The sequence below is a fragment of the Gallus gallus genome, chromosome 3 (assembly GCF_016699485.2).
Source record: "Gallus gallus isolate bGalGal1 chromosome 3, bGalGal1.mat.broiler.GRCg7b, whole genome shotgun sequence".
NCBI lineage: Eukaryota > Metazoa > Chordata > Aves > Galliformes > Phasianidae > Gallus > Gallus gallus.
The window spans coordinates 19040608-19065121 of NC_052534.1; the positions used below are offsets into that span (position 1 = coordinate 19040608).

General features: G+C 41.2%; 1 protein-coding gene across 2 annotated transcripts in view; it reads right to left on the reverse strand.

Moving 5' to 3' along the window:
* Positions 1–234: 234 nt before the first annotated feature.
* Positions 235–24514, reverse strand: part of TGFB2 (transforming growth factor beta 2) — a 63425-nt gene continuing 39145 nt past the window's right edge. Inside the window, exons 2-7 of one of the 2 annotated variants that reach the window (NR_173701.1) lie at positions 23960–24123; positions 9061–9193; positions 8834–8944; positions 6426–6488; positions 5714–5867; positions 235–3682 (exon numbers count right to left, since the gene is read on the reverse strand). Coding sequence is in view for 1 of the 2 variants with exons in the window: in NM_001031045.4 (NP_001026216.2) it covers positions 3524–3682; positions 5714–5867; positions 6426–6600; positions 8834–8944; positions 9061–9193; positions 23960–24123 (896 nt within the window). In the remaining variant the exon portion in view is untranslated. Of the gene's footprint in view, positions 3683–5713; positions 5868–6425; positions 6601–8833; positions 8945–9060; positions 9194–23959; positions 24124–24514 lie in introns of both variants that reach the window. The other variant, NM_001031045.4, reaches the window with a different exon arrangement.

The following is a 24514-nucleotide window of genomic DNA, read 5'->3' on the forward strand; positions in this document are numbered from 1 at the left end:
AGCTGGGGCAGTCCTTGTCCTGTGCATACATGGGATAGCACTGCTGCTCAGACAGTCAACCAGAAGCCACTTCTTGTCTGCAGACCAATGCACATTCTGCAGTCGCTGAAGGGAAAGTAATCCTCAGAGCAGATGTGGTTCCCCACAAAAAAAGTGCTTGGCACCAATTAAGCTGAGCCTGAGCTGAGAAATCGCCTATGCCAGAAGAACACTGTCATATGAACAACACCAGCATATAATTGAAATAATTTATTTACCACTAGAGCACCACAAAAACAGACATACAATGTGTTAAAATACAGAGTAATCGATCACCAAAGTACAACACAGCTGTCCTTTAAGTTCCTTTTTTTTTTTTTCTTTTAAACCATGCCAACCATACAATTGTGTTGTTGCTAAACACATAAAAAATGCTGTCCTAACCCACTCAGCTAAGTGCTAAGACCCCCCTCAGGCTCACACAGCTCCTTTGGGTCTGACCTTTCAAAGTGCGGAACATTTCCTGCCAGGTGCTGGGCATCACCAATGCTCAGGGACTTTGCTGAGATGGTAACAGCTACCTACTTATTGTGTCAGTCTTTGAACTGTTGCAGTCCCATCTAAACATCATTTGATTGGGGGGGGGGGGGAGGGGGGGTGGTAATCGACATCAGACCTGAGTGGTGTTTGGCCTCACATCACACCACTCTATAGAGGGGTGTTTCACCCATGAGTTCTGCACACTGTAGGATCAGGTCTAATAGCATCCCTGGTAATTAAGGGAAATACATGCCTAATAAAGTGGAGAAAAAAAAAGTTGTAGGAGCTTTATAAGAATATTTCAAATACTATCAGTGCATTTTGAGAAAAAGTTAAAAAAAAAAACAAAACCAAAAAAAGTATCTGATCTTGCAGTAATGATTTACAGAAATAAGGCTTTTTATTTAAATTTAGACAACAAAAACTCCAAACCCAAACCAAAATCTTCAGCTGCGTCCAGCGCATAGTGAGTATAATTGGACAACTATGCTATCTTGTATTCCACTTTTCCAAAGCTTCAAATCCACTCTGAGTTGCATTCCCTTAGCAGAGAATTGCAAAAATGTTCTTAAGTCTTTTGAAATATGTTCATCCACGTCTCCCTTCCTGTCCAACAAAAATACAGTTCTCATACTGAACCTGATAAAACTAATTTTGCTGCTGTATGCAGCAAAATCCAGAGTATTTACTACCCTGAGGAGTTTCACTGAGTTCAGTGCATCTTCTCACTGGAGTAAGTCTGGCTCAAGCAAGTGTTAGCAGGACAGATTTTTCACTTGTTCATCTCAACTCACTAAATAAATCAGAAGTCTAACGTACCTCCTCCTCTGTGCTGAGTCAATGGGTGGGATTAGATCATCTGTGGGGCTACGTGTCCATGTAGGCAATAAGCATAGACTCTGCTGAAGTCCCGAGGAGCGGCGGGTGCAAGCCACTGCGGTACTTCAGCTTTGCATCAGTGTTCTGCTGAAGTCAAAGAAATTGCACATCTTAGAACTGGAGCTGACAACGTAAAGCTCGGGAGCATCCTCCTGACACCACTCAGGTCAATGACAGAAAATGTCCTTCTCATCCAAGTTGCGTGTTTCTAACGCAGTTTTCAAGCTTTGCCATGCAAAACCATTCATCATATGATTGCGTCTTCTTCATGACTTTTTTTTGCCAATTTAAACTTTTTAGAAAAGAAATGTATGATGTGGATTATTTTTCAACTCCCTCTACAACATTCAAATGCGTAACAGCAACAAAGCTCTAGAGACCCCATATTTCTTTTTCCGTTTTTTTCTTTTGATAGGTTTGAAAACTCAAAAAAAATCAAGAGTCTGATCCTGCAAATCCTGCCATGCCACTGCAGAAGTTAAAGGCAAGCCTCTGTTACTGTGTTAGGAGCAGGATCAGCCCCACAGCTTAACGGCAGGGCAAGTCCTGCTGCGTGCGAGCCCAGGGCAGCCTGCTCCCATGCATGCCCCATGCAAAGGCATTGCTGAGGCAGATACTCTGTACCAGCCCTTTGCACAGGAGTGGGTGTCACCCTCTGCCTCTGAACCGCATTGCGATTCAAGTGTTACAAATGGGGATGAGAGAGGAGGAAGGGAAGGAGGGGAGGAGAGAGCACTTTAATCCATCCTTTTTTTATAAAACAAAACAAAACAGAAAAAAAAAAAACACAAATGGAGTCAGGTAGCTTATGTCATAATGATGAACAATATACAAAGCACATGTATAGCAATTATTATAAAACATGTATTTGTAGTGCAAGTCAAAATATAGGGACTCTACTCATACTGGCCAGCTAGAGGGAAACACGTGATTCTGAGTGATCAAAAAGAGCCCCAAATTCAAATTCAAACTCATGAGAGCTGACAGTATTACAGAGTACAAAAATATGGTGAAAATTTACACATTACACATAAAGTACTTAATTTTTTAATAGTTTACAAATAGAGATCTACAGATATGTTTCCAATTAAGCTGGCTTTTACTACCCACCTATTGCAATACTCTAGGTATGGTTACATATACCAAAAGAACAAAAAATCCCATAGCATAGCTATACAGCAACATATTAAGGTCTGAAGATTAGACCAGTACATGTTAAATATTTCACTGGTTTACTAAACTGACATTTAAATCATTTACAGTAAAAAAAAAAAAAAAAAATCTTATAGACTTGTCTTTGAGACTGAAACAGAGTGTCCTTTATTAGTAAGCTATTCAGTATTTAAAACAAGGGTTTGAGACCTTACAAGAAGCCTCTCCAGGCAGCTGGCATGAAAAATAAGGTATTTTAAAGGCAGAGTTTCTCAATAGTGTAATAACTGATTTCTATTTAAATCCAACTAAACTAACCATTACTTTCTGACACTTTTGAGCTTGCGTTCCTTTAGGCTTTCTATGTGTTTCTGGCAGCTTATTTGGTCTCCATTTTGTCCACATTTGCTGGTTTTCCTTTTCCAATGGCGATATGGAAATGTTCATTTGATAGTTTTTACACACAAATAAATAATGCACTGTTAACTCTACAACTAAGAGGAATGGGTAGGATGCCTATTGCATAACAATACAGAGAGATCAAGTAAGGCACGGGACAGATACAGCAACTCCACTTCATGGGATTTTCCTGTTTTTTTCCTTTCACATAGTAACACTAACAAATTTCTTCCAGTGTTTATTTTTTAAAAGGTTTCTTTTTTTTTGCTTTAACTTTGCTTCTTGTCTATCTCACACTATGTGTAGGTGAAATGTAAGATAAAGGCCTTCAATGTTTTGCTTCAGATGCCAGTTTAAAAACAAAAAGACAAAAACAAACTCTCAAACAGTTCAGACTAGTACCGCTTTTTTTTCTTCTTTGTTTTTTTTTTTTCCCCTTTTAACACTGATGAACCTGGGTTTTCGTTTTGCTTTCTTTCCTCCTCGCTCTCTCTTTCTTTTTTTCCTTGGTTATTATTTTTATTTTTTACTTTTTTTTTGATACACACACGTCACGCTGTTTCTGGGGTATCCTTTAGCTGCATTTGCAAGACTTTACAATCATGTTGGACAGCTGTTCGATTTTGGGTGTTTTGCCAATGTAGTAGAGGATGGTGAGGGGCTCTAAATCCTGGGACACGCAGCACGGAGAGGCAGAAGCTTCTGGATTTATGGTGTTATACAAGCTGAGTACCTAGAAGGAGAAAGGAAATAAGAGATTAAGATGGATTCCTCTGCCTGCTTGACTCTGGAAAGCAAATTCCTTTCTGCATCACTTCCTCCTCCAGTGCCTGGGAAAAAGCCCAGTGAAATCAGAAGATGCCTGGATTTGAATATTTTTGCATGCTTCTCCAGTTCAACCTGGTGTCACAAACCGTCTGAGCTTCCTAATATTTTATCCCCACAGCCTTAAATCTTAAAACATGGATGTGCCTGCAGCCTGACTTGAAAGTGCAGCTCTTCAAAGCAGCACACATGCTGCACTGATAGGGAAGGAAGAAACTGGATGACTTTTATCTGCAATTTCATACTGTCATTTACTGTTATAGGATTTTGGTTTTACAAAAGCACCGAAGGGAGAGGAGAGTCCTTCAGTACATGAGTACTGCTTTGCTTCTCATCCCTGGATACTTTTCTGTAAATCCACTAATGCCACCCTTCAAGAACCATGACTACTTCCTCAGTAGTCCAACTGAGGATCAGCTGTGGCTGATGATGGTCCAGCAGCACTGGTACTTTATGTCACATTGGATTCATATGCATGGTTCTCTGCAAGGGAAGTATGTAGGGTTACCCACTGATGATTCACAGGTATTTCCGAGGATGCCATTAATGTGTTAGCTAAACACTAAATGACCTTTTCCTAGAGCTTCAACACAACATTTACGGCTTTTAGAGACAGAAGACCTGTTCAGGACAGCAACACTAACTACTTTATTAAGCAACCTCTGCCTATTTGGGTAACTATCCAAACCACATATTTGTGACCATGATAGTTATTCTTCCTCTTTCCTTTAAAAACAAGTGCTGCTCCAAACAGTGTACACTACTACTCCTCCACACAAGCATGGAAACATAGGTTCTATTAAAAAATATTTACCACTGTCAGCTGACAGCCACTGCTGATACTACAATTCCACAGCCACTGTCAGTTACAAAAGATACCTACACTTAGGTCTGTACCTTGTGCCTTCACAGACCAAAAGGAAAGCAATCTCTCTCTTGAACAAGAGGCTGACATTGATCTGATATTTTAAAGAAGGTTTGTAAAAAAGGAGACATCATCCTTAGTATGGACCTGAGGGTGAAATTCTTTCTTTATGACAACTGCAGTGCAAATGCCTGCCTCATGCATTTACAGTCTAGACATCCTTATTGACAGTTAAGAAAAATAAGCACTTCACAGCAGAATATCACTCACTCTAAGGCACTTGGCTAGAATAACCCATCCAATCTCTACAAGATTGTATCTCAACCATCTCTCAGTTCATAAGCATACCAGACACAAGGTCAATCTTGCTCAAATAAATTTTCAATGTACAAGAATGAATGCCTCTCTTGAAGAAGTACATCTATCCCTATATCATCATGAAATTCAGCATGGTAGCAGGTCACTAACAATATGAAAAGAGCAATTCATAAAGTAAGTGATAATTGGATGGTAAGACTCAGCCCCGTAATCATGCTGCTTGTGTTTCCCTAGGTGCCTTGGCTGAGGGAACTCATTGCCATTTTGTACTCATGCTCTTTACTGACTGGTCCCTTTTCAACTTTGGTCCCTTCCAAAGCTGTATCATGCTCATGGTCACAAAGAGTATTAGATACATTCATTCATTGTATTGATGACCATATTAAAAAAATATATTTCTGGATCAATACATGACTTCAGCTTCAACTCTAGTCTGAGGCCACATGCAAGTCCCTCTTAAGGGTCATATTTTTTTATTTACTGAGACAATAAATGGAAGCTTTAGACTCTCATACCAAGGACAGTCCTAGAAACATATTTCACCCTGCAGTTACAAAATAGAAGCTATCCCATGTCCCTCAGTGCCACATCTACCCTTTTCTTAAACACCTCCAGTGACAGTGACTCCATCAACTTCCTGGGCAGCCTGTGCCAATACTTCACCTCTCTTTCCAAGAAGAAACTTTTCCTCATATCCACCCTGAATCTCCTCTGGCGCAACTTAAGGCTACTCTCTGCACCAAAATCTTTACTTACTCTGCTGTGCTGAGTATCTGAGCTCCATAAATATGGGCAGGCTCCTGCACAGAAATTGGCATGATATCCTTTAGGTTCATGAATCCATTTCCAGCCAAGATCCCTCTTGAAGTCAATATAAAGTGGACGCAGGCAGCAATTATCCTGCACATTCCTGGAAAATAAAATACAGACAAATGCATTGGCCGTAACAAAGAAACAGAGAGAATAAAAATAATCCAGTTGTTTGCTCCCTGAATGATGGTTTAAAAACAAGTTAGAGTCCCAAAAATTCACAACCTAATCACATCTGTTGTGGCTTATACTGTAAATGAAATGAGATGCTTAGACACGGCAAAACTTGCTTATAGAAAGCTAATAGAAGATCACTGAAATATTTTTCTCCAGGTCTTACTGAGTCACCTCTCAACACAGTGGAGGTGATAATTTGGCTATAACTATGAAGCTGATAGGCTTGCGAATCACCCCAGGTGCAACTCAGTTCCTGCATTCCAAGGTCCTAACCTTCCTCCTCTTCAGGCACTGTCTCCATGGGAGTGGAGCGCACTGGGCAGATACCCTTTGGGTATGGACACTGTGGGTCTGTGAACAAGGACCACACTCCGTAAAACGCCTACCATAAAGAAATGTCTGCTTACATGACAACAACTGCACTACAATCCAGAAGCTGGCACAGTTATGTAAAGTATACTAAATATAGATGCATAGTTACCTAAAACAATAGGCAGCATCTAGAGCACGCTTCTTCCGCCGACTGGGCTGTTGCGACTCAAGTCTGTAGGAGGGTAACAACATTAGCAGAAGATGTGGGGTCTTCCCACTGTATTTTTTCCTATTGGACTTTAAAGCTTTCACATCACCACTGGAATATGTGTAGTCATCAATACCTTCAAAAAATACATTTTGGTGATAAACATTATGTTGCTATTTTCTTCACAAATTAAATAAACCATCTCTTTAAAAAAATGCTGTCAGAACCTGGGCAACGATGGCGTCAACTGAGCACATTTACTGGGAAAGCTGAGCCACATTTCAGCCCAAGATCCCAAATATACTCACAGTTCTCATGCATCTATATTGTATCAGCCCTCCCATATTCATAGCCACTCAATGGCACTTCAGTACATTTACCAAAATTGTTGAAATGAATAACGGAAAAGATATGTGGAATCCCTTCAGCCAATGCACCTATATTGCTTAAACTAGTTGCAAATGCCCCAAGCAATGATGCTTTTACTACTTCACTTAGGGCAGTAATGTAACAGGTTGCAATCTTCTAACAGCTATGCACCTTTCTAAACCTTGTAATAGCATTAAAGCTGCTCTGTATAATCAACTTGCATTTCCCACTGCTTACTTTCAACTCATTAGTTTTCTCCATCACATTTACATCTTTATAATGCTTATACATTCTCTGTCTCTCACTGTCAGTTTATTGAATTCTGCTAATTCTCCCAATACAATCTGTTATTCTATCTCCTTCTCCTGCCATCATCATGGCAAGGACATTGATCAAAATATTTATTCTTGCAGTGGAAATCAATGATCTCATATTTTGTATTTTCCCTTGAAACTCTAACTGCCTTACTAGCTTTCTTATCATAGCAATAGGATGGGCAAAAGAACCCAAGTTTTAGCCTTTCCCAGCAATTTAACAGCTCATGTTATGCTTATTCCTGAGAACCTTTTGAAAATTAACCTCCTGAACCAGATAATGCTTTTTGTAACATGCAAAAATACAGAGATCAAATATCATACTAACATTTTTTTTAAGTGCACATAATGGCTTTATTCATATCTACAATGCACATATTTACTTAGAGAAAAAAAATTCCAATGCAGTGAAACAATGGTTAAATAAATGTAATATTTGACAAGGAATACAGCCAAATCCTTGGAAAACCAATGAACCAAATCATGATATATTTGAATAAAGGAAAACTTGATAAACAGCATGAGTTGATTCTAATATAGGCTATACTTCAATATGCACTGATTGATGATAATTCTGGCATCATCATTATATAACATTTCCCTTTTAGAAAGTGAAACCTGAATGGCTCAAAAACACACTGGAGCTTATGCTTACTATATATAACCTCGTCTGCTGTCCATAGAAAGCACATATATCAATAACCCTTATTACATAATTATTTATTTTTATTACTTATCCAATCCAATCTTTAAGTTTTTACCAAGCTGTCAGCATAAAAAGCATTTGTGCAACTAATATATAAGTAACAATAAATTGCAGATGCCAGTGATGGAGAGTATATGTATTGAAATAACCAATATTATATGATGTAGGTCTATTGACTTCACCTGAGACTCAGACTTACACTACTCGAAGTGGGAGCACATTAAACAGGCATACCCCTTCTGTTACTTCAACCCACAACTCACTTGAAGTGGAAGCTCGCTGCTTCCAAACAGCTAGAAGCACTTTTGCAGTTATTTACAAATACTGGGGCCCTTTACACAAAAAGGAAGGTGCCTCTGTAAGGAAACCAGCCTACTATCGCCTTACCTACAGTTTGAAAATTTGCCATAAAAGGTATTGTTTTCTCAAACATATTCTTAAAACACACCATGCTCACACACATCTACTATAAGCAGCTTACATGTGTGCCAAATGCTATCTTAACTGGACTCTCCAGTAATCTTCTCTACTAAAGCCTGAACTGCTACAGTGCTAGGATGGACAGCAAAGGGTTTATTCTGAAAGCATTCGGTAAATTTTCTCATGATTATCCAACAGTGGATGGTCTACTGTGCATTAGTCTTTCCTGCATCCAAAACTGTACGTACATATATCCAGTGTGAATGCTGCAAATTTTAACATAGATATTTAAGGACACAGAAGCTCCAAGCAGAGAATGAGACAGCTTACTCATGCCATTTGGTTTTAGAGTAGTTCAGTTGCTTTTAGAACTGTTCAGCTGACACAGTTTTACCCTGTGCCTTTAACACCATTTCCTACCAGTTAAGATTCAAAATTCTTAAATTAGTAAGTTTTCCATCAGCTGAATCCCATTTTAGAGAGGTAAGAGATCTTCCCCCCCCCTCCCCCAGTCAGTTACACAGCAGTAAAAAATTATATATATATTTTTCAGTTGTTACCTGCAAATCTTGCTTCAAGCTCCTCACTTTTATTTGGGATGATATAATTATTGGAAGGCACAAAGGTGCAGCATGGACAATGTAAGCTTATCTTAAATCCAAGGTTCCTGTCTGCAAAACATGAAAGTAAGTGGAATAGGTTTTTACGAGTGGAATGAGCCTGAAATACTGCTGAGTTAATAGATGACGACTTGGGGCAGGAGTGAAGACAAAACACTGCTTGTCACCTCTGTGATGGAGCCATTCATGTACAGCCTCAGTGACATCAAAAGACAACCATTCTCCTTCAGCTCTTGTTTTAACCACTTTGCTGTCAATGTAACGCTGTCCTGGTGATGATAATTCTTTGGATTTCAGAACCTGCAAGAAATAACAAATATGATTGTCTGCAAGTTAATATTTAGCAGATTTGCAGTAAAGTGGACCACCAGCATTATAAAAGAGCAGAAGAAATTATTACAGCTCAAATTTCTATGCAACAAATGTACATTCAGTCAAGTTTTCAGTACCAAAAGAAAGTACAGTATGTCTTAGTTTCTACAGAATCATTACTATCAATTACAATGGCAACAGCAACAAGGATTCAATAGTCTGACTATTGCAGTAAAGGTACTTGGCTAATGGAATCTTCTTCATTTCCCTTAGAATAGTGCTGCAAATGGCCTCTACTCACCATCAATTGCTCCACACTTCAAAGTCCTCACTGGGCTACCATGTCATGGTTCTGCTCTGTTGCTACTGCAGTGCATCTTGCAGTTATGATGTCTGACTTTCAAAAACCAAGTAATGTACGTCCGTGTTTGCTCCCTACTTTACAAGGAATCTTCTTTGGGTGTGTGGGGAGAGGATGGTGATGAAAAAGCACCTCAAGGAAATAAGCTTTTGTCCCCAAGAAAAACATGCCATCACATACTTCTTCCTAAGAGAATTCTCACAGGACAACTGCACTGAAAATTCGTCCTGCAACACTAGTGGTCAAGGGAATCATAGCAACTGGAACATCAAAACAGAGGCTATTCCACCTTCTTTAGTAACACACTGGCTAGAGTATATCCAACGGAGGGCTGACTAGGAAGAACAAGGGACTGGAACACCTCTCCTACGAGGAAGCTGAGAGAGCTGAGATTGTTCAGCCTGGAGAAGAGAAGGCTCAGAAGGAATCTTATCAATGTGTGTAAATACCTGAAGGGAGAATGCAGAGAAGTTGGTATCAGGCTCTTCTCAGTGGTGCCCAGAGTGAGGACAAAAGGCAGTAGGCTCAAACTGGAACACAAGTGGTTCTGTCTGAACATCAGTAAGAATTTCTTCACTGCGTAGGTGCCAGAACATTAGAATGGGTTGCCCAGAGGTTGTGGAGTCTCCTCCTTGGAGATGTACAAAAGCCACTTGGACGTAGTCCTGGGCAACCTTGAGGTGTCCTTGCTTGAGTAGGGGGTTGGACCAGATGACCTTAAGAGGACCTCAACCATTCTGTGATCCTGTGCTATCAAAAGCTAAACTACAAAATAATCTATGCACTGAAGATATGATATTGCTTACCCTTGACTAATCTGCACAGTAAATCATCAGCACTTTCAGTACTGGTTACACACTAAACAGAAAGAAGGTATTGTCTATACAGGTTATCTGTGGGCATGCAAAACCATCCAGGTGTGAATAATGGCCACACAAAGATCTGTGCAACAGATGATTCTGCTTCTGTCCAAACCTGGATGACAGCTGTGTTTGTATTTGAGTCAGAAGTTTCAGCAAAGTTTGCTGCTGAGCATGCAATAAAAATTACCTATACAAAAATCCTCAACTCCTTCCCTTCAAGGCACAGAACTGCATGCCTGGAATTTCAAGTACTCACAGTCTTCCTTGTATCTAAACAACTTGAGTGACTGCCTTCTCACATGCAAGCATAGGCTGCTATTATGTACCTTACCTCTAGGATGAAAACATCGAGGCTTTCAGCTGCTAAAAAGTTTCTGGTTTCCGAGTTATTGCTATGTTGATAGTTTTGCGATGCAGGAAGTTGGAACACCACACCATGTTAAGTCAACTCCAATCAACATACCATACGATAACATCACTCTGTAACTTTTAGCATGCTAGCGGTGTGAGTTTGTATTTTGTTTTGGGTTCTTCCACTCTTTAGCCATCCAAGTCCATATCCAAATGAGTAACTCTCAGACATGTCTCATTGTTTCCTCCTATTTTCTCAGCCCAGACCAGCCTGATATCTAGCAAACCACTTGCACAAAGCAATGATGAAACTGCATAATGTACATGTAGAAAGGTATTTCAAAAGAGGTGTGAAATTATGTCACCATAATAAAATTAATCTTTTCATAATGAAACAGAAAAGTAAGCTTGAAAAACCAGACTCTGTCCAACACGTAGAGATTCCTCCCTCTTTATTTCAAGTGGATGCTGGATCTCTCAAAATTCAACAGCACAGCAGCTCCTAGAGTGTCAATTGTGCTACAAAAAGAATAGCAATCTGATAAGCCCTTTGCCTTTCTCCTGATCATCACATTTACAGCAGGAGAAGGGAAGAAGAAAGATGTGAGAAGGTGTTGGCCCCAGTCCAGAAAATTAACAGACATTGCTAGTAGAGGATGCTAATGTCTCCAGTAGAAATTGAGGGCACTCAAACATTCAACACTAGGACTCCTTTTTACACAGGGCACCCTTCAAACAAAGTGTCTGAACAACTGTTTACAGAAGAATCTGGCAGCAGCAAGGGGACTACCATTGCCCAGAAGTGCCAGAGAGATGAGACAACCCACAATCAATGCTGGGAAAGTCCCAGAGAAGTACAAATATAACTTTGCCTTCCCTTTGGTCTTTATCAGGTCAACTCAAGTGTTTCTGAGGACGTAATGCAGCTGTCACTCTGCAGCGATGTGTTGGGGTTGCAGGGGTGGGGGAGCAAATGGGACACAAGAACTTGGCTAATTTTTCTTCCTTTCTGCACAGTCATATCTTTCCACTGACTCCAGAAACTGCATACCTCGCAGTTTTGGCAGTGATGTAAGGATCTAAAAGTAAGCAATGTGCCAAAAGTAATCTCTTGCTGTTAACTATAATTGGTCTTAGATGTGTTTTGAAAACTCAGTTGTGCTTTGGTATCCAAAAGAGAATGTCTTTATCCCAATCTCACTCCTATGAAAGGACAAAGTCAAGGACTGGCAGTGTCCAACAGGCATGAAAGGCATTTATAGAAGTACAAGAGATCATCACTGCACATATTCAATAGTACAGAGAACATCCATCCTGCCCCATGAACTGAATTATAAGAAAAGTGATTGCATGTTTCAGAACTGAAGGACAGGATGGACAGCATAGATTAAAAGAGCTGGATATAATCCATCCTCCAATGTCTACAGTATCTGAAACTGAGGCTTCTCTCCTTGTGGTTTATGCACTGTGTTCGGGAAAAAAGTTATGAGGAATGAGCTGAAAAGTAAAAAAAACTAAGCATAGCATAAGTAATTTCCACAACTGACATCATGCATTAAACAGGCACTAGTAGTTCTTAAGCAAAATGTTGCTGAGTATAATATGAGTGCCACACACAGTGAAATTAGCAGGCCTGCTTCAACCTCCAGCAAAAATGATCTTTTAGCCTCACTGTTTCCATTTCCCCTTTCTTTTTTTTTTCTTTTTTTTTTTCTTTTTTTTTTCTTTTTTTTTTTTTTGTGTGTGGAAATAGCAGTCCTAACACTGAGCTAATGGATGATAAAATCCTAGGATCATCAGTCTGTTTCCTCCCACAAACCCACCAGATGAATGACTCTCTTCACTTTTCTACATTGCATTCTATTTCCATCCACACTGAAGCAACTACTTTCTGCACAGTGAGAATTAAAAAGCCCTCTTTGTAGGAACCTATCAGGAAGTCTTAAGACTAACAATACATTCTCTAAATACGCTCCCAATAACTTATTACATGACACATACCTCCTACTAGATCAACTAGCTTAGTTAAAAAAAAGACTTTTGTATGCCTTGCAGCTCTAGCACTTGATAGCTTGTCTACTTCTTCCAACTACACTACAGCTCTTAGAAGAGATATTACCCTTACCTATAAACATTGCTTTGTCTGTAAACATTGCCTTGCCTTTATGCTTAGCCCACTGCAACCACATCTAACACAATCAAAAATGTTGTTGCTCAACTTGTATCTGCGAGGTGCCTGAAAGGTGAATATCTTTGTCCAACAGTTTTCAGTGCTCCAAGTATATTTACATAAGATAAGAAAAAAAGAACACTGGAGAGAAAGAAGACCAAACTAAACTTGTAGTTCAGTGTTTTCTCATTTCCTCCTGGAACAGCATCCAAAAAAATCTACCTTTAAGAGGCAGGAGGGCTTTGGTATGTCTTTGGTTTGTGACCTGGACTGCTAGAGCTTTCAGGGCTGGGAGTATAATGTAGGGGAAGAGCATACCACCTACACATAGAAATTCCATCCAATCACTTGCCAAGTAGGAGACAGAATTTCCACACACATCGTCTCACTCCCCTCACTTACAAGTGTATGCACAAGTAGCTGACAGCGCACAAAAACTGCATGAGTGCAGGTATGAACATGCATGCCTTTATACATGCATGAGTGAAAGCTCAAGACAAACAGAACTCAAAATTCAGGTTGTGCAAAATCTTTACAGCTTCTAGATGTGGGGATGCTCTTCCACATATATCTCTTTATTTAGTCTTTTCTTCAACAAAGTGATAATGCAGTGCTGCCTTTTCTAAAAAAGGATTATGCATAGGCATATGATCACATTATGAAAGGATTAGCTGAATAGGTAGAACTGTTACAAAAGGAGTATCCAGCAGATTTTTAGCACAGCATGCAGAATAAATTTCCTTCAGTATCACTGCTATTACTTTTAAGAACAATTTGGCTTTGTCTGCCCTCCTTTTGTATGTAATGCCTTCCTTTCACATGAAGGCAAATATTTAGCCAAGACTCTTCATTAATCTCTACTTGACAAAGTAGCTTGTATTCTCGAGCCTTGCCCTCTAGCTGTCATTACTATGGGCACTGCAAACTTTGCTCGTCATTTTTTTTTTTCTATTCTAACCCCTCTTAAAAACTCATGGAAAAGAATTCTCTTATGAATATTCAGGAAGAATCTCAAGATATCACATAAATGAAGCTCTTCCCAGCAGGACAAAGAAAAACACAACAGCGGATACCTGAATATTGCAGGTAACGGCAGGAAATGGATCAGCCAGACAGACACAAACAAAGCATTGCTCTTGCTTGTACAGCTGTGTGTTTGAGAAGCCCAATTAGTGATCACTGATGAGTGCCTTCACATGCCACTCTCATCAGGCCTGAAAGAATTTGGGTACCTTATAAATCCCATTGAAATCTTTTACTCTTCACTGTATCTCTAAAGGTGTTCTACCCACTGCTCAGCCCTTGAAGGGAGGCTCTGCTCTGCTGGCTAGAATTTATCTGTGCTCATCTGTTAGAGAAGGCTGTTAGTACCATGTAAGCATGAGAACTAACACTGAGAACACTAAAGGTCATGATAACATTTGCAAAATCAGTAGAAACATGGTTACTTTAAAAATAGGGCCTATCAAAAGTTGATCTTAGCAGAGTACCAGGACTTGGCATCAGTGAAATTATATCAGTTTGAAAACAAAAAACCTCTAAAACCAAAGAGTCTTTTAATAGAAAAAGAACTATTTTGCTCAAATTTTCCTTTGCCTACTCCCCTTCTCGTATTTATATGCAGCTAAAGTAGGGGATACCTCAATGAGCGCATTAGTGTATATATTTTAAACAATAACCACTCAGAGCAGACAGCAGAAGAGCCTGTCTTCATGACTCACTACACACATAAAAGGAAAAAAGCTGTCAGAAAGACACACTGGTTCTTTCACACAACAAGAGCTCCGCAACAGCAACTTGCTTAGTTTATTTCAGGTTTGACTGCCTGGCCAGTAACTACTCATATTCTCCAATATTTACCACAATAAATTTCAAAAGAATAGGATAATTGCAATTAAGTATAATTTACACTGGAACAGTTTTGGCTAATAAATTCATTGGCCCCCCCAGTAAGCAAGCAAACAAAACCGAATGTGGTCCAGTAGCGATGATACACAGGCTGATGCATCAATGACATGTATCTGCTGCAGCCAAAGAAAAACCCTAGGCACACATCAAAGGCCAAGTGTCAGCAACAAGGGCATTTTAAAGCTGGGTCTGAGAATTAGAGTCACCAACTGTTTGGGAATATTTTGGGTGACTTATGCTTTCTTAAAACAAGTTGGTGAATTTTCAAAACACAATAACAAGATGATATGGCCACCTAAAAATAACTATTGTGTCTGCTGTGTTGCCCTGGTACTTATGGTGGTCATAGCTGTCAGACAGCGTGGGATCTGCCATCACCAAGTAACAGTAAAGATGGTATTATCTTGTAAAAACCTGCTATGAATCTGTTTTTCCTTTCCATTTATTCTGGTCTGTCTGATCTCCTCTCTCCAGATGCTGTTGGCTCCCTGATAACTTCCTTCCTTCCTTCCTTTCTCTTCTCTGTCATCTCAGACTTCTGTGATGTTCTTGTATTACAGCGTTTTGGCAGACTCACTAATCTTTCTCTTACTTATCATCATTATCCATGGTTTCCATTGGAACTTCAAGGGCCTTTTTTACAATAATGGAAATAACCTGACATGTACTTGTGAGCTAAAAGCAAATAAGCCCAAACAATGAGATCCAGTGCTAAATGATGTGCTAATGATGGTTAACATCACAGAAGAGATAAATCCGCTATGCGGAACATCGCGGCTACAAACTGCCATCTAGGATAACCTCTTCTGGGCTAGTAGAACACTGCAGGGGACTCCAGCCTAATCCGGTGCAGAGTAATAACTGGATTCCCAAGGTCTGCATACACAGCTGCTTGCGGTTTCCAAATTCTTATGTACTATTCACCCTACTGAAAGAATCACTTCTCTGCCTCAGTCCAGATTTCAAAGGTCTCCTCAGACAGTTCTCATGGACTTCATCCAGCCCTTTCCTGAAGCTTAGAAGATCAAAAAAAAAAAAAAAAAGAAAGAAAAGGAAAAAAAAAAAAGACCATGCTAATTCTCAGCCCTTTCTCACTCTCTCGTTCAGTTCACGGTCTTGGATCCTATTTTGGACACGAAGATAAACAAATCTTTAATTCTGCTGCAGACCACTACAGTCTCTCCCATCCAGTTTCTTACTCATTTTATGTGGAGACATACGTTGTAAAGTGCCAAAACCTTGATATAGTACCAGATAACTGGGAGTCCACCAGCTATCAGAATCTTAACCTTCTTATCACCACTAGTGTAAGAGAGGCCATGTATTTTTTCCAAAATTCTTGGTGCTAGCTTTCACGCTTCTTTTGTAACTGCTTTTGGAAAAGAGTAATTCAGAAACTGCCTTCAGTGCAACGGAGTTAAAAGGGCTTTACAGTCCCCTTGCTCAACAGTGGAAGCCTTTCCATTACTTGTGAAGGTCTCCGAATCAGGCTCAAACTGAGGGCAGAATCTTTAGAGACTAGTATATGAAATGCAGAATTCCTGCCAAAATACAAAGGTATGGAGTACTTGCCAAAGTCTTAAAAAAAGCCATAGCTGTATGATCCATCTGCTCAGAACTTGCCAGACACGTTCTTCATGCAAACTCGCAAATAAAAAGAACATATTGCACACATAACCCAACCCCATTTATATCTGGATGGACTACAGCTGTGGCAGAATTCCCTGAGTGTCGGCTGCTACTCGCTTAAAGGTAAAAGAAGGTGAAGTGTGAGGGGGCAAGGAGAAGTGCAGCTAAAGCAGGTCAGAAAAGGAGGGGAAGTAAAGTATGTCAGGGAATTGCTGCGGCTGATTCACTGTTTTACCCTGTGGCGAGGGGATGAGCCTCAGGGAAGAGGATGAAGACTGAGAAGGGATTTCCTCTCCACTCCTTCCCCAAGCAGGGCCTTCTACCTGCTGTGGCAGATACACGTGCTGGGTATGGTGGGGATGCAGCCCTGCGGCTGCTCAGTTTCATTTACATTTAAGCAGGCAGGAAGATAGCGTTGTGAAAGCAATAAATAAGAATAGAGGGTCTGGGGTCCTTCTCCTGGAAGATTTTGAAATATTGAGTGCAATTTCCTGCCGTACAGGAGATTTTAAGATAGCTCCAAAGAAAGATTTCACATAAAATGAAGCAAAACAAAAAAATCCTGTAAACTTATCTAGCATTTAGCTTTAACTTGCCAGAGGCACGTTATGTTTTATTAAAATATCAAAAAGAGCAGCCAAAATCAACAAAAACAGAGTGGGCTCTCCTGTCTCCCAGCCAAACCGTGTGTCCAGCAGGGTACTCCTGTGCTCACCTCCCCTCTGAGTTCAGTTCTCCCATCCCCCTCCTCTTCCCCAGTCCTGTGCCTGATAGCCACATTTCATACTCACATGCATTTTCTTGCAATATTTTGGCATGAAACTTTTTCTGCCTTTTTAATATTCAGATCTACTGCCTCTTCCACAATGATGTCTTCTTCCACAAGTCACTTCCCTGCTTTCCTTCCTCCTGCCTGCACTATTCTCCTTCCGTCACCATTCTCCTTACAGTCTTCTCTTCCCACCACCTACAGGCTCCCACACAAACCACTCCTATCCTCTATTTTCTTCCATCATCTATTCTTCTTCATACAGGCTCCTCTCCCACAAAGCTTCACAAAGTTTTCCTTTACTTCCAATCCATAGCCTTTCTTCATATGCCCACTATTGGACAGGGTAGCAGGGCATAAAGAGGGCCAGAGTCCTTTTGTTGTCTCATCACTGCCGAATGATACTGGAATGATAGTGGGATTTTTTTTCCCAGTCTTTTTACTTTTAAGTACGGCATGGCTCTACAGCACAGTTCCCATTCTTTGGGCCCAAGTGCTGCTCTTTCCCCTCTCCTCCAGACACTTCTGTTCCCTAGCTAGCCCTGAGATGAACTATCCGATGTCTCCAGTCTTCCTCAGTGCCTTGCTCACCTCTGATGGTCCACCAGCTTGGTATTCCCCAGCCTAATAACTACCAAGCTGCACTGTTGGTTAAAACTTGGGCATGTCTGTATGTCTGGCTATCTTGCCAGACTGCAGCCTGAATAGCAGGAATCTGAATTCAGAGGCTTGTTTCTGACCTATGTCCTACATTCCTATGCTCCCCATAATGTACACACACTGCAAACTGTAATAAATCTGTCTATCATCTCAGTGCCCTACATTTCAATAGGGTTGAGTTGAGACTATGCACCAGCTCGTGCCAGTAGCTAATGGGGTTTTATGTACCACTTCAAATTGTCTTCAGTAACTTTGCAGTTCCTGGTAAGAGCTGGCTGCATATGAGACAAGCTCTCAAATGGCAGAGAATATGACACACTGATAAATACTTCCCCTCGCCCACACTCAGGTTATTTGCCAAAGGTACTCTACACGTGGTCTTAAACGTACTGAGTATTTTGTAGGTACAGTATTTGGAATAACAATAAAAAAAAAAGGATTCTTGACTGAAATATGCTAAACTTTAACTTACTCTGATCCTCTGGTCTGCAGAGTTGCTGGGGTAGGGTAGGTAAAGCAGGAAGTTGTTAGGTGCACACTTTATACTGAGTTTAGCACTTCAGAAAGCACTGCAAATTTGCCACTTGATTGTAACCTTGCAACCAACCCATGTGCAAGAGCCTGGCTTCAGGCATAAACTGTGGGATCCAAATATACCACTTGAGATGTGGGTCAGAGCAATGGTAGCCAGTTGGAACTGAATGCTGCAAGGTGATATCTGTAACGCAGACATCCCAAGCCAGTTCAGTGCCACAAACACTGCTTCCTGCTATTTTGCCCTGTGGTACGAGAGATGGCACTTCGGGCCCAAAAAAAGAGCAAGACCCCTTTGCTCTCAATTATACTGAGATCAATCTGGAGCAATGCTACTGTGGCCAGTGTAAATTGCCCCAGATTTGCACCGCTGAGATCTGGCCCAAACCTATAGCAGCTCATTTTAAATGTATTCCCTAACTGAAAAACACGACACTGCCTGAATTGAACACATTTGAAAGACTGACTGCGGTTTAAATTTAAATCTGACTCATAGTGGGGTAATATGTTCCACTGAATCTTCCTTCTTATACCTCCAAGGGAGGAGAAAGGCCCTTAAAGAAACCAGGTCTGATATTATCTGGAGGATGGCCACTTCTTCCTGAGCCCCACACAAGTGTTGTGAGTGCCCTCGGCATAGATGGGACCGTACCCAACATAGAATCATAGAATATCCCAAGTTGGAAGGGACCCATAGGGATCACTGAGTCCAACTCCTAAAGAGTTGGAAAGACCAAAGGTCTGCTGCTCCTGGTGGCTTCCAATTCCACATCCCAAAGCAATGGTCTTCTGGGCGTTAGCTTAGTGCTGCACAACACTTGGACACCTCATATAGTAAGGACCTGCATTTACACCACTCAGTAGCTACCTACACATGTGGCAGCCTAGGACAATGACACCAAAAAACAGCTCTTTAGATGTATTTTCTGTGTTGCTTTATGATGCACTACCAAAACGTAGTACTGCTTCCTTAGGAAGCAACCATTACTTGTTATTGTTTGATTGCCTATACACAATAAAACTACCTCAAAAACAATACTGCAACACTCTCTGAACCACTGTTTTTCACCCCATGAGGGTTTTCACTTGTCCAGCTTTGCAGCGGTGCCCACTTATTTTTTGGAATGCTTATTCATAAAAAGCAAGCTTTTTATGAAGGGTGCAGGGACTTTATTCATAAATACAGAAGCACCTTAATAAAAGAAAAATGTGATGAAGTCTTCAAAGTGGGCAAGAAAACTGATGAACAAAGACATTCCCATAACAACCGAGCTTTATCTGATCAAATTCCAATAAAGCCTGCATTTGGCATAAATCTTTAAAAACATAGTGAGGGCCACTGGAGGATGCTGAAACTTGTTTATCTAATATTACTCCTCCTCCCTCCCCTAAAAGTATTTTATCCTCTCAATATTTTCTGAAGGCTCGGCGCACGTTAAGAAGCGCATCGAGTGAAGATGGTGCAGTGGAAAGTGAAGTATGGAGCTGCTGCCTCTGAGGTTCTGTTGCTTCCTTCCTCCCCTGCAGCTTCCCACTCTCCAATGTGCTGATGCTCAGCAGCACCAGGGATTAACCTTTGCTTTCAGGCAGAAGAAATAACAGAAAAGATGGTGCCTTTAAAGAATTAAATTCTATGTGGCTTCACTTAACCAGAGCCAAGAAAAGACAGAAGCTTTTATATCAACCTTATAAAAGAAGCTTAATTCCCACTTCTATGAGGTTTTTTTTTTTCTTTCCATCATTAAGACTACTTAATATGTGTGCCGTGCTTCCCATCTGCACAGGAACACACAGATGTGACTGACTAATCCTAAAATACCCAGAAAAGTATTCTGGGTGAAAACAGACATTAAAGAAACTGCTTCTGCTCTCGGGGATTACCGTTTGCTCCCCCCGGCTTCGGGAGAGGAGCTGAAAGAGGATGGCGAGGTGCAGCACGTCTCACTGTGCTGCTGTCAGAGCTTTGCTCAGCACCCTGCAGGAGGTGAACAGAGGACAGCCAGCACTTTGAAAAGGGACTTAACCTCGGTCCCAGGAATTCTCTAAATACACTGTCCCAAGCAGTCTGCAAACATCCCAGCTAGGGAAATGTGAACATAAGGCCAACGAGCTGCCAGGCTACCCATGGACACGAGAGAAGGGATATGTCCAGGTCACTCTCAGAAGAATTCACCTCCATAACCCATTGCTCAGAATCCCATTTGCACCACAGGGCACAGCCAGTTGGCCCAGTGGATAAACAACCCAAATAAATGCATCAAGGTCCTCTGCATCTGACCGTGCTGGGTGGGACAGGGTCTTGCTGGGAGCAAGGGGCCCAGGCTCACCATGCCAGACAGCCTCAGACTGCCTTTCTGCAGTCAGTGCAAATCAGGGCTCTGCAGGAAAACACAAAGTCCTCCTCTGATGTGGTTTGGAAAAGGGAGCCAAGTGCAGCCTGAGGAAAGCTTGGTTGAAAAGGTGCAGTCTTGCATTTCTTTCTCATTTTAAGGGGTAGATCTCTAAGGTCAGAGGACCACACAAAGAAAGAATCAGGAGGAAAAACAAAATATTTATGTTCTGTTTGCTTATTTTTTCCTATTTATCTTGCACATCTGTCTCTAGCTGTTCCTGGAGCATGCTTTCAGAGTAGTATTGTCCTTTCTGCATCACTGGTATACACACTGCTACTAAACCACCAGTGGCCAAAATCAGATTGCATTGGGGTACCCACTTATGTCCAGGGGATCCCAGCCTCCCAGTGAATTACAATAGGAAAGCTCCGGCTCTCCCCCAAGAGACTTCTGCCTCTCTCCTCCTGCTTGATAGGAAAAGACAAGACACAGGAACAACCATTCCCCGAAACTACAGGCATGAGAGGAATTTCAAAAACTCTCATCCAGGAAGTTCAGCAAAGCAAAACACGAGGCAACCTGAAAGTTGGTGAGAGAAAAAAAAAGAAAGAAAAAGGATAAAAAAAAAAAAGGCTAATAATTAAATGTTGCTTATGCAAGATGAAAAACCACATTGTTGCTTCTGGGCACAACAGCCCTGGCAAGTCCAGCACTATCTCACAAGACAGGAAGCAGTGCTTATGCAGGGAGGAGGAGCAGCAGCTACACTTGCCAAATCTACCAGCAATCTCCTCTGAGAGGCTCTCTCTCCATGCATGGCTTCTCATGCTTCAAGCAAATATACCTGAGAAAGTTTTCAGCCCTTACAAGGTGTATTTGCCTCTCCCACTTCCACTGAAATGAACATCCTCCCCATTCTTTTACCTCCCATGTTTTTTCCTTCCTTCACTGCCAGTCACTTCTGTCATTACACTACACTGAAGTTCCTCCAGCATCACCTTGCTCATCCTACCCTACATTCCGTTCCTCAGACTTCCCTTGTTTTACCTTCTAAAACTTATATTCTTAGTTTTAGGATGCTTCCATAGCACTGTCCTACAATAAAGCCTCCTCTCCAACTACTCCTTATGTTTGCTTCACCTGTTAAACACTGCATGCAGCCTTAGGCATCATAATGGAGAGATGTAGGAGGGTTGAGGGACTCCTGGTAAGAAATCCCCGCAGTTCAGATAAATCAACACAGAGCTAACATAACACCTGCATGAAGAGTGCTGTACATGAGACTGCAAGGGTTAAATATGACCAAGAGGCAGAGTAGTGGCACAGAAAAGCACTGGCAGGCAGCTCTTACTAATTGATGAGTCCCCTGAAGGAAATGCTCCAGGGACAGCTTGCCTCTCTACTTGTGAAGCAGCAAGTAACATGCCTAACAAAAACCCAGTACAAACACACACACACCTTGCTGCCTGATTAGGTATAGAAAAGCCCCAATTCTACAATAACCTACACTCATTACTTACCCAGTGCTTCACTAAGTATATCTCCACCCAGTCTAAAAAGGAGATTGCCTTACTCACTAGCTATATATTTATATAAAGGACCCAAGTATCTGCTGTGGGTGCAGGTGTCAGTTATTTTCATGGGCACAAGCTTGCTGGAGTCAGCCTCTCTCAAATGAGCTCCAGCTGCTTCTCATCACAAGGCAAATTCCCAGCTGTGCAAAGGCCCTTTCTTCCCTACCTCCGCAGAACCCTTTCTGTCCCACATTCCTCAAACATGGAGGTGCAACGAGCCAAGCTCAGGGAATGTCAGCTGTATTCCTTCCAGGTGCATGATTAACAGCTCTCAGAAAGCCCAGGGATGCCATTATCTCCATTTAGAATGTCTGAACAGTGAGGTCAAGACAGAATATATGATTGGTTTGACAGGCTGTTGTGACACCATCACAGGGACTCATAGTGTAATTCTTTGTGATGGCTGTCAGACACTGAGCACACCAGTGGCTTTCATCAAAGATTCCTGTTACCTCTCTTAACAAGTGAAATGTTACTTAGGCACCCCTTCTGCCTGCCTTTTCATGGAATGCACGTGGCCAGGCTGCAACCTTGACAGCAAGCACCCGGTGACCACCTGCACCCCATTCAGACCTGAACCCTATTCAGTGGGGAATCACACTTCTCTCCTGTTTAAATCATGTTTAAAACCCCCGTGCATCATTTCCTGCCCTCAGTCTCTCAGTCTGGCTTATACCGTCACTTCAAGAAACACGAGCACAAATTCTGCTTTACCTACTCCCAGCTTGGTTTGTGCATAAGCAAATCAGGCAGAAAAATAAGAACTTTGAAAGTAAGGGTGATGACTAACTCAAATTTGCACCCACAGAATTTGACCCAGGCTCTGTGGTGCTGCATACTTACAGCAGGGCTCAGATATAGCAAATAACGGTAGCAAAAAAAGAGCTAAAGAGGGGTTTGGTATAGTTTTTTTTACAAGATAGCTTTCTACCTAGCAGGTTTTCAGCTGAACAAGTAAATAACTGCAGGGAGTCAAATCCCTTTTTGCTGTTGAGCTTCTCAGCAAGATGAACTATGCTTTACACGAAATATGCTCTAGCCAGTATTTCCACAAACAAACGCACAGAATCCTTGCAGTTGAGTTTAATGGATTTAGCATGTGTGCAAGCTGACTCACTATCTAGCTAGAGGAGCCTCTGCTTGAGTTTGTTTACACACAGAGGAAGTTTTTTAGGTTTGCGATGGTATCTATGCAAGACTGAATTTGCTTCTTCAGTGACAACATCATCTGATCGAGTTCATAAATCATCTGATGTCACTAGCTGAACAGGAAAGTACAATTGGAAAACAAACAAAAGAGAGATAAGTCTTAATGACACTCCAGAGTAAAAAAAAAAAAAAAAAGAAAAAGAAAAAAAAAAAGAAAGAAAAAAGGCTTTAGATCATTTTCTTCCCCTTTCCACAAACCCTGAATTTTCCACTGCCTTGCTCCAGGCCCTGGGCCACCATACAGAAGTCAAGCTGAATGCTGGAGTCCTAAGGCATGCTTTCTAGAAAAGTGTGCGTATTTCAGCTTCATAAGTCTTTGAATGAGGCTGCTTCCAGGAGAGACACAGGAAATTAGCTACTTTTGAGAGACAGCAGTAACGGCTGGAGCCCTACCTGGTACAGCTCTATCCGCTGCTCCGAGACCCGCGCCTTTGAGTTCTGCAGGCGGAAGACCCTGAACTCAGCCTTCACCAAGTTGGACGCATTTTTCTCCATCGCCGAGACGTCAAATCTAACAATTCTGAAGTAAAGGCTGTAATAGCTTGGTGGGATGGCATCTGCAAGAAAGCAAGGCAAATATATATTTCTTAAATGATAAAGTACATTGTTCTTTCATCTGTTTCAATACAAGACAGCCAGAAGGCACTAAGGGAAATATCTGTAGCATGATTCAGTTTCCAATGGCCAATTTAGTATCATTAACAATTTAACTCCTAAAAAACCAACTCCACATGTGTTTGATTACAGGAATAGCAGATTAATAGAGATTAACAATAATTTCCATCTCTACTTCAAGGCATGCATTTAACTCCACTCTTTTGACGAAGTGGTGGAAAGTCCTGGATGCTTACAAATTGGAAAAAAATCCTAACAGTTTGTAGCTGGCAAATGCCTTCAGACATGTAAGGTATTCACAAGAGATATACTAAAAAGACAAGTAACAGGAAG